The 13100-nt window shown below is 47.0% G+C and overlaps 1 protein-coding gene across 1 annotated transcript in view; it reads right to left on the reverse strand.

Annotated features, from left to right (window-relative positions):
- Positions 1-3393: 3393 nt before the first annotated feature.
- Positions 3394-13100, reverse strand: part of LOC144373987 (uncharacterized) — a 61634-nt gene continuing 51927 nt past the window's right edge. The window contains exons 3-6 of the mRNA XM_078036965.1: positions 6499-6593; positions 4773-4846; positions 4040-4242; positions 3394-3918 (exon numbers count right to left, since the gene is read on the reverse strand). Coding sequence (XP_077893091.1) covers positions 3875-3918; positions 4040-4242; positions 4773-4846; positions 6499-6593 — 416 coding nt within the window. The 3' untranslated portion in view covers positions 3394-3874. The remainder of the gene's footprint in view (positions 3919-4039; positions 4243-4772; positions 4847-6498; positions 6594-13100) is intronic.

A 13100-nucleotide genomic window follows, 5' to 3' on the forward strand; every position in this document is an offset into this window, starting at 1 on the left:
TATAAAATAAAATGCCAGTCCTCACTATCTCACCCTCCTCCCTATCTGATCAGGTTTTTAGTCCTCTACCATCTCCCAAGTGATCACCCTGGCCCATCTACAAGAATACTCCTATTAGGTCAGTTTAGCCAGAATTCCCCTTACCCCAGATGTTACCTCCTAGTCATTTTCCATTCACTGACACACTAGCTCCTTGGCTATAAACTCCCATGCGGTATTTGGAGTTAAAGTTTCCCCCATTGCAGGACCCCACTGCAGGGGTCCCTACACTTACCTTGATGTCCTGAGTAATCTTCCTTGCCAGGTTTCAATAAGTATCATTGAATATTTTTTCTCTAATATCCCTTGGATTCTTACTCCAAGAAACCCTTCCTATGAAGCCAAAATGGGCCCATGATCTGTGCAAGTTAGTTTTTACATGTGGATAATTTTAAAATTGCCTAACATTTCAGTGGCCTTTAAGAGGGAGTTTTAGACTTGTACTTGGCTGTGTGCTGATGTTCTGGTGTCCTGGGAGCTCCCAGAATGGAGTCACCATTCCATTCTGAATCAGGTCCACTGGACCAGTGGTAAGCAGCCCCATAATCACATTTGGTATTTTGTTTAAATCTTTGTTCAAAGATTTCACTCCCACACTGGGACAAGACTGGCCTTCTTCCTAACTTTCCCCAGAGCAGTAGATATTGTTAAATATCTGACTTTCTAAGCATTTAGGGACCTTACAAAGGAAGCCAGGTTGGGCCTGTATCTAGGTCTCTAACACCAGACTCAGAGTAAGTCCTTAATATTTCTATGCTGAATGAACGAAAGGTTAACAGTAGGGTAAAGTATGTCCTCTATGTCAAAGATGAAGACCTAATGAGCAGATCAAATAAATCCTTCAGTAATTCTCAGGAGGAAAAAAAGCTGCCTAGGTATTCTGAATTCATCAAATTTTAATATTAAAATTTTATGACTAAAAAAAGAATAGGCATTATAGAAAAAAAGGAAAACTACAAAGAAAATTTCAAAATATCCATAATTTCACCAGCTACCATATCCGTGTTTACAGTTTTATTTATAATTATTTTCAAAATGGGCATTTTCTACCTTTTTGTTTAATATTATATTTGCTAAATTGTGTTTTTTTTAAAGAAAGGATTTGTACTGACCATGTGTCAATGTTCCAACTCTGTCAGAATTTGTTAGAGCTGAAATCACCTCTTGTTTCTGAATTCTGCCAGTGAAAAAGTCTCCAGCAGATGATGTTAGCAGCACCCCACTCCTTTATCCAGGAAGAGGAAGGATTCTGAACTCAGGGGTTCTGAGACTCCAGGGATCTCTGATTTGAAGATGGGTTGGTGTGGTATGCTTTAAATAAATATTCCCTGATTTTATTCATGAGCCCTTGATCTCTCTACAGCTACTAAAATGTATCCCTTTGGTCCCCTATCCCTCCTCTTCCCACCATACATCCTTGATGCATCTGGCTGACCACCTGAAGCTCTCACACCCACAAGACACCAGATCCTGATAGTGAGGGTTTAAATTTCTAAAACAATAATTACACCCTCCATTTCTTTTGTAATTTATATTTTACCCAATGACTACTGTTCTGTTTTGGATCTGGAATGTCCTCCAAAATTTCATGTGCCCAGAGGTGGTGCTTTGGGGAAACGTTTAGATCATGAGGGCTCTGATGTCATTAGTGGATTTGTCCATCCATCTCTTAATGGCTGAATGGACTATGGGGACGTGAGACCTAGTCAGAGAAAGCAGGTCACTAGGGGCATGCCCTAAAAGTGTTTATCTTCTCCTCAGACCCTTTCTCCCCCCACCTCTCTGCTTCCTGGCTGCCGAAAGCTAAGCAGATGTCCTCTACCATGCCCTCCCACCATGAAGGTCTGCCTAATTCAAGCCCAGAGCAATGGAAACAGCCAACCATGAACTGAACCTCTGAATTCATGGGGCCAAATGAACTTTTCTTCCTCCAATTACTGTCGTCAAGTACATTGGTCATAGAAAACCAAAGCTAACTAACACAACTATTCAAGGACGGAGGACAAAAGACAGAAGTTACCTTTGTTATAAGTGGGTGTTTCCACGTATAAGGAAACTGCAAGAAAGAGAGAAAGCAGGGTGGGGAGGGAAGGCAGGGAGGGAATATCCTTACAGAATACTGAGCTGGAAGGGCCCCGTGAAACTGTTCCATTTAGGGTGAACTGAAAAGTCCATCAATTAGATGCACCCTGATCTGTGAGGCGATAGCTAGGACATCAGCTATTGGACCCTTCTGGGAGATGGAGGTAAAGGGGCAAGTCCTCTTCCATCAGAGGGACCTCCCCTGTCCCACCTGTTACTCTGGGCCCCCCTGCCTTGGCAAATGGGCACTGTCAGGCAATTTAGCTGAGCCCTGTTATAGTGTATCTTTAAAACTCCAGCCAGCACCTTTCCTTATCATTATCTACAGTAGTCCATAGAGATGAACTTCTACTTTGGGGAGGAATTTGACTGTTTTGCCAAATGCAATTAGCTTTCTGATTTATAATGTGCACACTATTATCCTGATAACCTGAGGTATAGTCTTTACAACCCAAATCCATCTACCACACTGTCCCCCCAGAGTCATATTTCAGTGTCACCCAGCAGAGGTCACTTCCGTTTGTGCTGCCCCATGAGGCAGAGGTAGCCACAGGCACTGAACAATATTAGCTCTGAACTCTGGAATGACTAATTTCCCCCTTATCCTGGCTGCCATGCCAATGAACAGAACTTATTCCTATAAATTGACAAAAATAAAGTTTTCCTTGAAACAGGCAGCCACCTTTGGAGGCACTCAACCTGGGCTGGAAAAGTGTGTGGGCTGTGCTCACATCCTGTGTAACTTATGGGGAATTTTCTGTGAGTATTCTGTCTACAGGATGTAGCCCTGGGTGGCCTTGAGCTGATTACCTGGAATGCCTGATGAATAAATAGTCCCCAAATAGCACTGTGTGGCCTTTGACAGGTTTTAAAACTTTCTTAATTGTTGAGGCATCAAAAAATAAGAACTTACCTAAAAAGAGCCAAGGGAACTGATTATAAAGAAAAATAACAATACTGGAGGCACAGAGACCATTCTCAGGCCAACTGCTTTCCAGGTCCCATCCAGCTCTAGGTTTAAAGAGCTCAGTAAATGTTCACTTATGTCATACCATGTGATCTTGGTCCTATATTCCACTTTGGAAGAGTATGGTTATGCCCATTTTGATCTCATTTCTTCTTCATCCCTGTCTCCCTTTGAAGGTTCTTAGCATGTGTTCAAAGATTTCTTAATGGAATTCCAAGTCCCCCAGTGAGACAGGAGAATCACAGTGGCTTTTATCTGCCAGCATGGCACTTCCAGAGACTTACAGAAGAGACAAATAACACCAATGAAGAGAAACACAAATGGCATCATGTTTATTTCAAGATGTGTGTTCAGATATATGCACATGGCCCTTTCCCTGACACAATTTACATACACACACACAGAATCATACAATTACGTAAATTCACAAGTAAGCAGGGCAGTGGACGGAGGGAGGATTCAGCACCTTCTCATCACCACCACCCCACATCATGATCTTGACCCACTAGGTGCTGCAAACCCTCTGGATTTGCTATTGGGGGAAAATGACTACTTTTATGCAGGTGAATAGATGAACAATGGGGACTCGGTGGAAGCCTGTAGCAGTGAGATGCTACATCAGTCCCTGAGCATCCTTCCTCAGTCAGATCCTAGAACCAAGGCTTTACATCCAACAGGGATGCTGGAGGAAAGCATTCACACTGGGCAGGTGAAACACCGCCTGAGACCTGGCTGATAGAACTGTAAAGGAGCCAGTGCTTGGGGAGTCTCACCTTGCCTAGAGACTCAGCAGCCTTTGAGTAGCACCACCAGCACACGCTCGCCATCTGCTGGGCATGAAGGGGAAGTTCCATCAAACTCTGGTCCTGCTGGTGGCACAGCTTGCCCAGCAGGGCAGGATTCAGCCCTCTCTGTTCCTGCACACTTTGTGTTCCCAAAGTGCCTACCTACCTGTTTGCTTGTTAGCCCAGGAATAAGGTGGCACAGCTTTCGAGTGGTCAAAGGAGGACTTTCCAAATATGCTCAGCTCAATCCTAAGCACATGCAGATCTTGTTTATTGAAAAGCAGATTCTTAATCCATGTGCTTGCTGCGTGAGGTGGGGCACAGATTTTGCTTGTTGAACAAGCTCCCAGTGATGCTGATGCTGCTGGTCTGTGGACCATATTTTGAGTCGCAAGACTTTTAGCTCCTTGTTGGAACCCCAGTGACTCAACATCCCTATCACTACTCGGTGACCTGTCAAAGCTTAGCTTTCTTGCTGCTGGGAAGCCTTTTGTTCTACTTCCAGTTGAATCTGAGAACAGCTAGCAATAATGAAATAACTACCACTTAGATACCAGTAATATGCACCTGTCTCAGAGCTAAACACTCAGACATTGTCTAATTCAATCTTTCCCCAAAGTTTCCTTTTATAAAGTAAGTGTTCCTATCCCCATTACATAGATAAGAAAATTGAGATCCAAAAAAGGTATGTCACATGGCCAGTAACTGGCAGATCTCATGTCCAAACTGAGGTCTGAGCTCCTCTGATTCCAAAGCCTGTGCCTAACCAGCCAGTCCCCAGCCTCCCATCAGAAAGCTTGGTGACTTTGTCTTGATTTAGTTCTGCTTGTTATATGAGGGTCTTTCCACCAACCCTCCCTCTTCAGCCTTAATTGTCCCACTTCCTGCTATACCCTCACCCTGAGCTTGCTCGGTTGTAGTCCACTGGCTGGCAGAAGTAGTTACAGTCAGCCAGAAGCAAGGTGGCCATGAACTGGAAGGGAAAGGGAAAAAGCAAATTATCGAGTCATAAGGCCACTTCACCATGAGATCAGACACCAGGGCCCATGAGGCTGATTCTGGATTTGGTCATGTTCCCCACAGCACTGTCCCCCTCCAACCCCTAGTGATACTGGGTTAGATTTTGCTAACCCATACTATTCCCTGAAGTGGATAGATCAGAGACAGCATTTGCACACATCTCATTAGTCTCTATTTTTTTTTATGTGAGTAAACCATAGACCACAGATATGACTCCCCACATGTGAGATACTAAGTTAGGCAGTGAAGGGCCAGGGTGAACCCAAGGCCATCCACACATGTGCCCTGCCTCCAAGGAGCTCAGAGCCCCACAAAGAATGGAGGAAATAATCCTAATCTTTAAGGTTGTTACTACAGAAAGACAGAGGGTGTTCTGGAAGTCAGCAGAGATGCAAGAGTGAAGAGGCCTTTGGCAAATGGAGGGGAAGGAGAGATGGTTTTATGGTGGTGCTTGGCCTTGGGTCCTAACCCTGTGTGCTGGTGAGAGGATCAGTGGGAGGATTCCTACCCAGAGGAAGCAACTACAGCGACTGAGGGAGAGTCGTGTGGTCTAGTGAAGGGCCTGAGAGTTGTGTTAAGGAGCTTAGATTTGATTACTTATTGACTCATTTGGTAGTGTTGTACTAATCACTTCTCCACACCATTCACAGGGACAAAACAAGGCAGATAAAAAATCCCCTGCCTCCAGGCTTTAAATTCTGGTCTTACAGGCAAAGGCAGCTCCTAAGTGCTTTAAGAAGGAAGTTGATAAGGGTGTGGCAGTGTTTGAAGTATGGGGGTGGGAGGCAGCAGAATATACTGTCATCACAATTTACAAGTTTCCCAGGACAAGTCTCCTGTCTGGCAAGTTATTTCTCACTTAATACCAGACATTCGGCTGGGCCTGCCTTTACAAACAGGAGTAGGACCCAGCCCTTTCCTTTGATGGACTTGCCATTGGGGAGGAGACAAACATGCCAGCCAGGCTCTCAGGGTGGGAGAAGAAGCACTGATCTGTGGTGTTGTGAATTTGTGTGGTGTAAATACTGCCGGGGATGACTTAAAGCTATTTAGCAAGACATCCCTGAACATGGACTTGGGAAGAGACCCACCAACCAGTGCTCCGCAGCTGGTGGAGTGGGCTCCAGCGGCCCGCTGCTGAGGTTAGAGGCCTGTAGCGAGAGTGTGGAAACCCAGCAGGAAGCTAATAGCCAGGCCTGGGAGAGAGAGGAAAGGCTTGCAGAGAGGAGACCACTGACCTGAGTTTAAAGGCTGTGTGGGCATTTGTCAGGGGGCCAGGGGAGAAGGGCAGCTGGGGTTGAAAGACTGGTAGAAAGACAGCGATGAGCCCAGATCTGGGGGCCTGACCACACCCCTGTATGAGGAGGGAGGCCGGTGAGGACCTCTGCTCCTCTATTTAAGAAAATAGAGGACAGAAGTTGGTAACAGGGATGGAGAAGTGAAAGACCAACAGAATCCCAGCCCCTGCCTATGTCCCCGCCTAGGCTTTGGAACTTTTTGTGTCAGAAGCTCATGGCTTTATTTATCCTTTGGGCTCCCCAAGGAGTAACAGATGCTGGAACTCTGCAGAAAGCGCTGATCAGACTTACCTCATAAAACATATACCTTGAAAGAAGCACCAGGTCCAAGTTGTAGGCAATAAAGGGTTCTGTCAGCTCCAGAGAGTCCCATCAGGATGTGGAGCAGGAGCCCACCATCACCTGAAGGAGGCAGAGAACAACAAAGAGGGTGACAGGGAGCAGCCTGGGCACCAGGAACCAGGAATTTGTTTGTGAATCTCAAGAAGCAAAGGGGAGAGGTCACAGGCAGACTGGCCACCCACCTGCCCCGAGCCCTCCCATCAGCCAGCTCCAAGGCCCATTCATCCCCACCTCTTGTTTCCCAAGCATCTGACATTAAGGCTGTGGCAGGTGAGAAAAATGAAACCTTTCATTACACGATACCATCTCCTACCTCCACGACCTAAAGCCCAGGTATTTTTATTCCAGAGCTTTCCAGGGTACTGTCATCGTGAACACCTGTAAGTAGAAGCAAAATCTGGGTCTTGTCCAAAATCACCACCCCTTCTACTTACTATTACCCACTGAGGGCCTGTAGAACCTGGTTCCTCAGTCTCCCCAGCCTGACCACCAGCCTCAGGGTCACCCCTCCATTCTTGCCTTCAAATGTTGACTATGACCACCCACCATTCACCACTGGGGAGACCCCATGGGCCACACTGGTATCACACCTCACACCCTTCCCTCCTTTATTTGGAATTTCTGGCCCCCGGCTGTGGCCTCTGAATTGCAGGGCCCAAGGGACAGAGATGAAGATACTGTGCATCAAGCCACAGACCGAGGGCACGAAGGTCTCCTAGTTTCCCTTTTCCTCTTCTCTCTTGCTCTGTGGGTCCAGATCTTTCTGAGCATCCCTGGCTTCTCCCACCTCTCACTGAGCCCAGCCACACCCAGCCCTTCAGAGCCTAACTTACTCCTGAGGCTCCTCCCAGGCTCCTCGGGGTCTCCTCTGGTCAGTGACTGAAGATGCTCTGGCTTCTCGGGGTCTTGCAGGCTGCTGCCGTCTGAGTGAAGAGTCCTCTGGGCTCCAGGGTACAGAGCTGACCTAAGGGCAGCCTCACCTGCCAGAAGCTCTCTACTCCTGTGCTCTGACCTGCTGTTAGCCCCAGCCCCTACACACACACACAAACACACACACACACACACACACACACACACACACACACACACACATGCACAACCACACACATCCATGTCCATTCCCTCCTGGCTGGGCACTCTGCCCTTCTCACAGCCCAAGGGAGAAAGAGAATAAAAGGCACCCAGGAGTGGGAGGTAGCCACTAATAGGGCAAGGGATGATGGCGGCAGCTCTCAAGAGGGGACAGGAGGAACTCAGGTGGTCAGTACTATGGGGAGGTGACCTCAGAACACATGGCCTCACACTCCTCCCTCTTACCAAAGACACTTCTATCCGAGGAACACTATGCACTGGGACGTCACCTGCATCCCCAGGTTCGGCCACCCCCTATCACCTAAAGTTTAAGTCTTCCTCCTTTTTCTGTCACCCTTTTCCATATGGTGAAGTGTTATCACCTTTCTGAGCCTTCTGAGTCCTCTGCAAGCCCCCTCCCCACCGCACTCTCCACTCGCTGATGGTCTAAAGGAGTACTGGGGTGACTGGAAACCCCAGGAACAACCCTCTCCCTCCCAGCCCCCTCCACCAAACTGCACCACTGAGAAATGATTAAAATGATTTGTCCAAATAGCCTCTCTCAGGTAACACCCTTCCCTGGCTTTATAAGAGATGAGGGAAAGAAACCATTTTAGAAGCCAGACTGCTGAATAAAGGAGTCCCAGCAGCCCCCACGTGAAATCGGACTCCACAATAATTCAAGGGCAGCTCCTAGAACCAGCTTCTTTAGAATACAGTGCCTTGTTTTCACCTTCTTTTAAATTTTTTTTCAGTTGTAGATGGACACGATACCTTTGTTTTGTTTATTTATTTTTAGTAGTTGGACACAATACCTTTATTTTAATTATTTATTTTTTATTTGGTGCTGAGGATGGACCCCAGAGCCTCACACATGTTAGGCAAGTGCTGTACCACTGAGCTACAACCCCAGCCCCTTGGTTTCCCCTTCTGACATGATGGCACCCTGTGGTCCTGCTAAGACTTATAAAGTCATTTGTATGTAAGCCCCAGATCACAAGCTCAGAGCCAGAAGGATTAAGAGACTGGAAAACTCAGCAGAGATAATGGTTGTGTGCAAGCACACCTGGTCACACCTGTAAGCTATATGTGTGTGCCTATACACGTGCTGAGACAGACCTCACTCCAACTGCCCTTGACAGTGTCAGGGAAGATTCCCAGCCAGGATCAGGCAGAAGACAAGGCCTTCCTTGTGAACTCCTCTCCCAATATGTCTGTCCTGTTTCCTAGAGTATCAAGCCAAATCTATTCCAATGGGGCTTCTGGGTTATCCATGCTCCAGGCAGACCCTCCTCATCCAAGATCCACACGCCATTTACTACTCCCATCATCCTGGTCTCCTCTCTCCCGGCCCAGCACACCCTCATATACCCATTCCTGCATCCCTGATATTCCTAGCTTCTTCCTTCACTTCCTGCTCAAACAGAAGTCCCACTTCTGACACCAAGTCTCCCTCTCCTCCTTTCCTCTTTGCCCTCCATGGTGTGCACTGTCTGTTACCACCGACTTCAGCCTGAGAGTTTGGTCTTGCAAAGCAAATTGCAAGTCCTTTCAGGTAATGATAGCTTGCCACCTGGACAGACAGGTGGAACCACAGGAACCTTCTAGCATGACTAGAAGGAGGTTGGGGAGGTGTGAACTGTCCAGCTCCAGGTTCTGGCTGTGGCCCCTGCCAGCTCTCAGGGGCCACTAACAACAACCTTGACATGCATGTGGCCCCTTAGGATTCTTATGGGAGACCCTGGGAAGTCCCTGCAATGCCATCTTGTCCCTAAGAAGCAGGTCAGAGAACAGGACCGGGAACTTTAGGTGAAACCCACAGCAGTCCAGGGTTCTCTGCTCCAGCCCAGCCTGGGAAACTCTTAGGAAGAAAGCATTCGCTGACCACCCTCTCACCCAGCAGACACCCTCTGGACTTACAGATCATATAGACTAGGAAGGAGTTTGCTATAAACATCCCACAACCATAAATTAAGATTGGACCTGGATGCCTCCAGAGTTCGTCTTCCCCAGCAAAACAGCAAAAGGCACAGAAGCCGCCCCACCCCATCCTTGCCCAACCAACCACATTCACAGAACTCGCTGCAGCACAAATCCCTGGCCATCTGCTGAGTGAACAAGCCCCCTGTGGGGTCCTGAAGTTAAATAGGATACCTACCGGAGGGCCAGGAATTATATGTGCAAAAACTGGTACTGCAAGGAATCACACACTTCCACACCCATAACAACAGCCAGTGTTGATTACATCATCACCCTGTGTCATACATGATTCTAAACCCACATACACACTAGTGTATTTTATGCTCACAACAACCCTGCAAGGTAGGTACTATTGACACTCCCTTCTACTAATGAAGAAACCGAGGTACAGAAAGAGTAAGTAGCTTGTTCAGTATCACGCAGCTAATAAGTAAGGGCCAGGGTTCAAACTGAGGCAGTCTGGTTCCAGAGCCCATATGCTTAACAAGGATAGTACCCACTGAACTCTCTCTTCAATCTCTTGACATCATAATTTGTTTTATTTGGATTTAAAGAATCAAAGGGCAGTTTGATGCACATGAAAAGGAAGTCCCAATTTACCAGATCAAAGTAAAAATATTCTTGCTGGTTCTTACTACAATGTTATAAAGTAGCAATAAAAATCTTTCCTTCCTTCTGCCCACCCCCCCAGATCCTCCCTCTCTCCCTCTTTCTTTCCTGATGTCCATCCATTCACCTAGAACAGAGAGGGGTTTGCAGACCCTTGGGATCGAGCAGTTCCTATGTAGGGAATGAGAGGTCTAGAAAATTGGCCAGTACCCAGCCCCATAGGAACTTTAAACAAAGTCCCTACTCTCCATTGGATTTTAGAAGAGCATCACTACTCTGTAAACAATGTTGAAAACAGCCACTCTTGATAATGAAAATGAGCTGGGCGGTATCTGGCTCGCATTGATAAGTGCCAACAAGGAGGAAAGTAGTCCTCACCAGGCCCTTCTCTTTCTCCACCCAGGAGTGCCACCAGGGCACCACCCTCTGCCCCCACAGATCCTCTTGATCAAAACCCAGGGAAGTGTCTATCAAAATCAGGAAGGGCTGTGCCTCTCAGGGTTAAAGGTGCAGCCTCTATGGTCTCATAATTTTCAGGTATTGATCTCATCTTTAACTTCACTATATTCTTCACTCAATGTGTTCCTCTCACATAATTTAGTTCTTCCTTTGTTTCATTATTATTGTTGTAAGCTGCATCAAAATATTTAGAAAGGGACATGTGGGTAGCTGTCAAAATAAATAAACACGTAGCTCTACAAGTATATTTTGAGCACCTACTAAATTTTGCTGTGGATCAAGTGGCTTATCCAGAGCCAAACCAGTAAGAGGGGTGAGGTCAGGTCATGTACAGACACCAGCTCCTCCAACAGCCCCCAGTACCCAGCTCTCTTGTGAATAGTCTGCTGAATGGTTCTGCTCATTTCATAAAAGTCCCTTAAGCAAATTTCCAATCACAACTCTGGACAGCTATTTCCCAGACTGAGGAAGTTACCCCTGAGTAGAATCTTCCAGAAGACCAGAGGAGGAGAACTGTGTGTGTGTGTATGTGTGTGCACGCGTGCGCGCGCGTGTGTGTGCGCATTTATGTTTGCAACAAAATTTTCTTCAAATAACTATGCTTATTTCTCTCTATGTACCTTGATCAGTTCCAATCCCCCAGCTGTACCCTCTTCTCTCCATTTCTTGATGGTGATGTCTTTCTTTAGAAATCAGTGAAAATGGGCAATAGAGCTAGAACCTGAGGGTCCTGGATGGTCCTGCTGGGAAGCAGGGGAGTGGAGGTCTGGCGCCGTGGGAAAAGGAAAGGGTGCTCTTTGGGTGCCAGGGTGGGAGCCACCCACTGTGGGGTCCCGGGAGGGGTGTTTCAGGATGCAAGAAGCAAGCCTGATCTCCTCTCTGCCCCGATGCAGCCCCAGTCTGCCAGTCAGCCGCTTTCTCCCTGGACCGCAGTAAACCTGGCAGATTGCACATCATCACAGGCCTCCTTCACCAGGTGCGGGGAGGAAGCAGCCTCAGACTTTAGTGGGTCACAATCCGAGAGCAGAAAGCTCATCTTGGGTCTGTTCCTGTTTTGCCTCTAGATGCTCCCAGCTCTTGATGCAGCGTGGGGAAGGTGCAGGGACCAGGCTGCGGGCACCCTCCCCCCCCCACCCAGTTAGCCAAGATGAGAGAGTGACTGTAAGGACTGCAGATAAGTGCCTCCCCCAGCATCCCGGCCAGCCTCACAGATGCCACAGTGGTCTTTGTGTGAGGTGGGCTATTACTAACCAGGATAACTAAATCATTCATTTCATTAGCAACAGAGTTTTGCAGATAATTGTGCAAGAGGCAATTATCAGTCATGCACATTCCAGGAAGGAGTGTGATTGGCTGATTTTCAACAGAGCTGCCAGGGGAAATATGAGACATGGCTGAAACCACCGTGGGGCTCTCACCCCAAGATGAGCTGCTCTTCAAAGCTTGTGGCTTTATGGCTTTGAGCTGAGAGAGGAAGAGTGACAGACAGGAAAGCTGAGAGATGCAGAGAGAGAGAGAGAGAGAGGGAGAGAGAGGAGATCAGGCTTGCTTCTGGCACAAACGTTCCCAGGTGACCTTGATATTTCTTTCCTGTCTAGAAGAATAACCAACAACCAAAACCCATCATCCTTCATCTCTGCCCCTGTGGCTTTCACAGGCCTGCCTTAGCCATCTTCCTAAAACACTGATTTGATGAGGGAATAGAAAAACATGTTAATTGTCTGTAGGCTTCAAGTGCAGCACAGAACAGTGCCCAAATTCTCCTTGATTACATCAACATATAATGGGATAAATAAAATGAAGTATATTCGTACACTGGAAGACTACTCAGTCATTAAAAAGGAATGAAGAGCTGATACATGCTACCATGTGGATGAACTTGGAAAATACTCTGCTAAATGAAAGAAGTCAACCACAAAAATCACATATTATATGATTCCATTTATACAAAGTGTCCAGAATGAACAGATCTAAAGAGACAGAAAGTAGATTAGTGGTTTCCAGGAACTGGAGGGAAGAAGAAGGGAGGAAATTGGGTGTGACTGCTAGTGGGCATGAGGTTTGTTTTTGAAGTGATGAAGACGTTCTAGTATTGGTTAGTGATGATGGTCACATCAATCCGAATATACAAAAAGCCACTGAATTACATACTATAAAAGATGATCTTTATGGTTTATGAATTAAAAATGTCTTCTCTGAACCCAAGGCACAGGGCACAGTGAGGGCTGCACTTAGCAGAGCAGGGAGAGCTCTCTGTTCCTGGGCACAGGCTCGCAGCACTGTCCCCAAAATAGGACTCAACAGACCCCAATGAAGCTCAAGTCTCGGGGTCCCTTCCAGAGGATCGTGGAGCCAGTCAGCACACAAAACTAGCACTTATTGCAAGTTGGAAGGAGAGAGAAAGCACTCATTCTCTCTAACACTCCTCCCATGCGTTGGATAATCAGA

The sequence above is a fragment of the Ictidomys tridecemlineatus genome, unplaced genomic scaffold (assembly GCF_052094955.1).
Source record: "Ictidomys tridecemlineatus isolate mIctTri1 unplaced genomic scaffold, mIctTri1.hap1 Scaffold_54, whole genome shotgun sequence".
NCBI lineage: Eukaryota > Metazoa > Chordata > Mammalia > Rodentia > Sciuridae > Ictidomys > Ictidomys tridecemlineatus.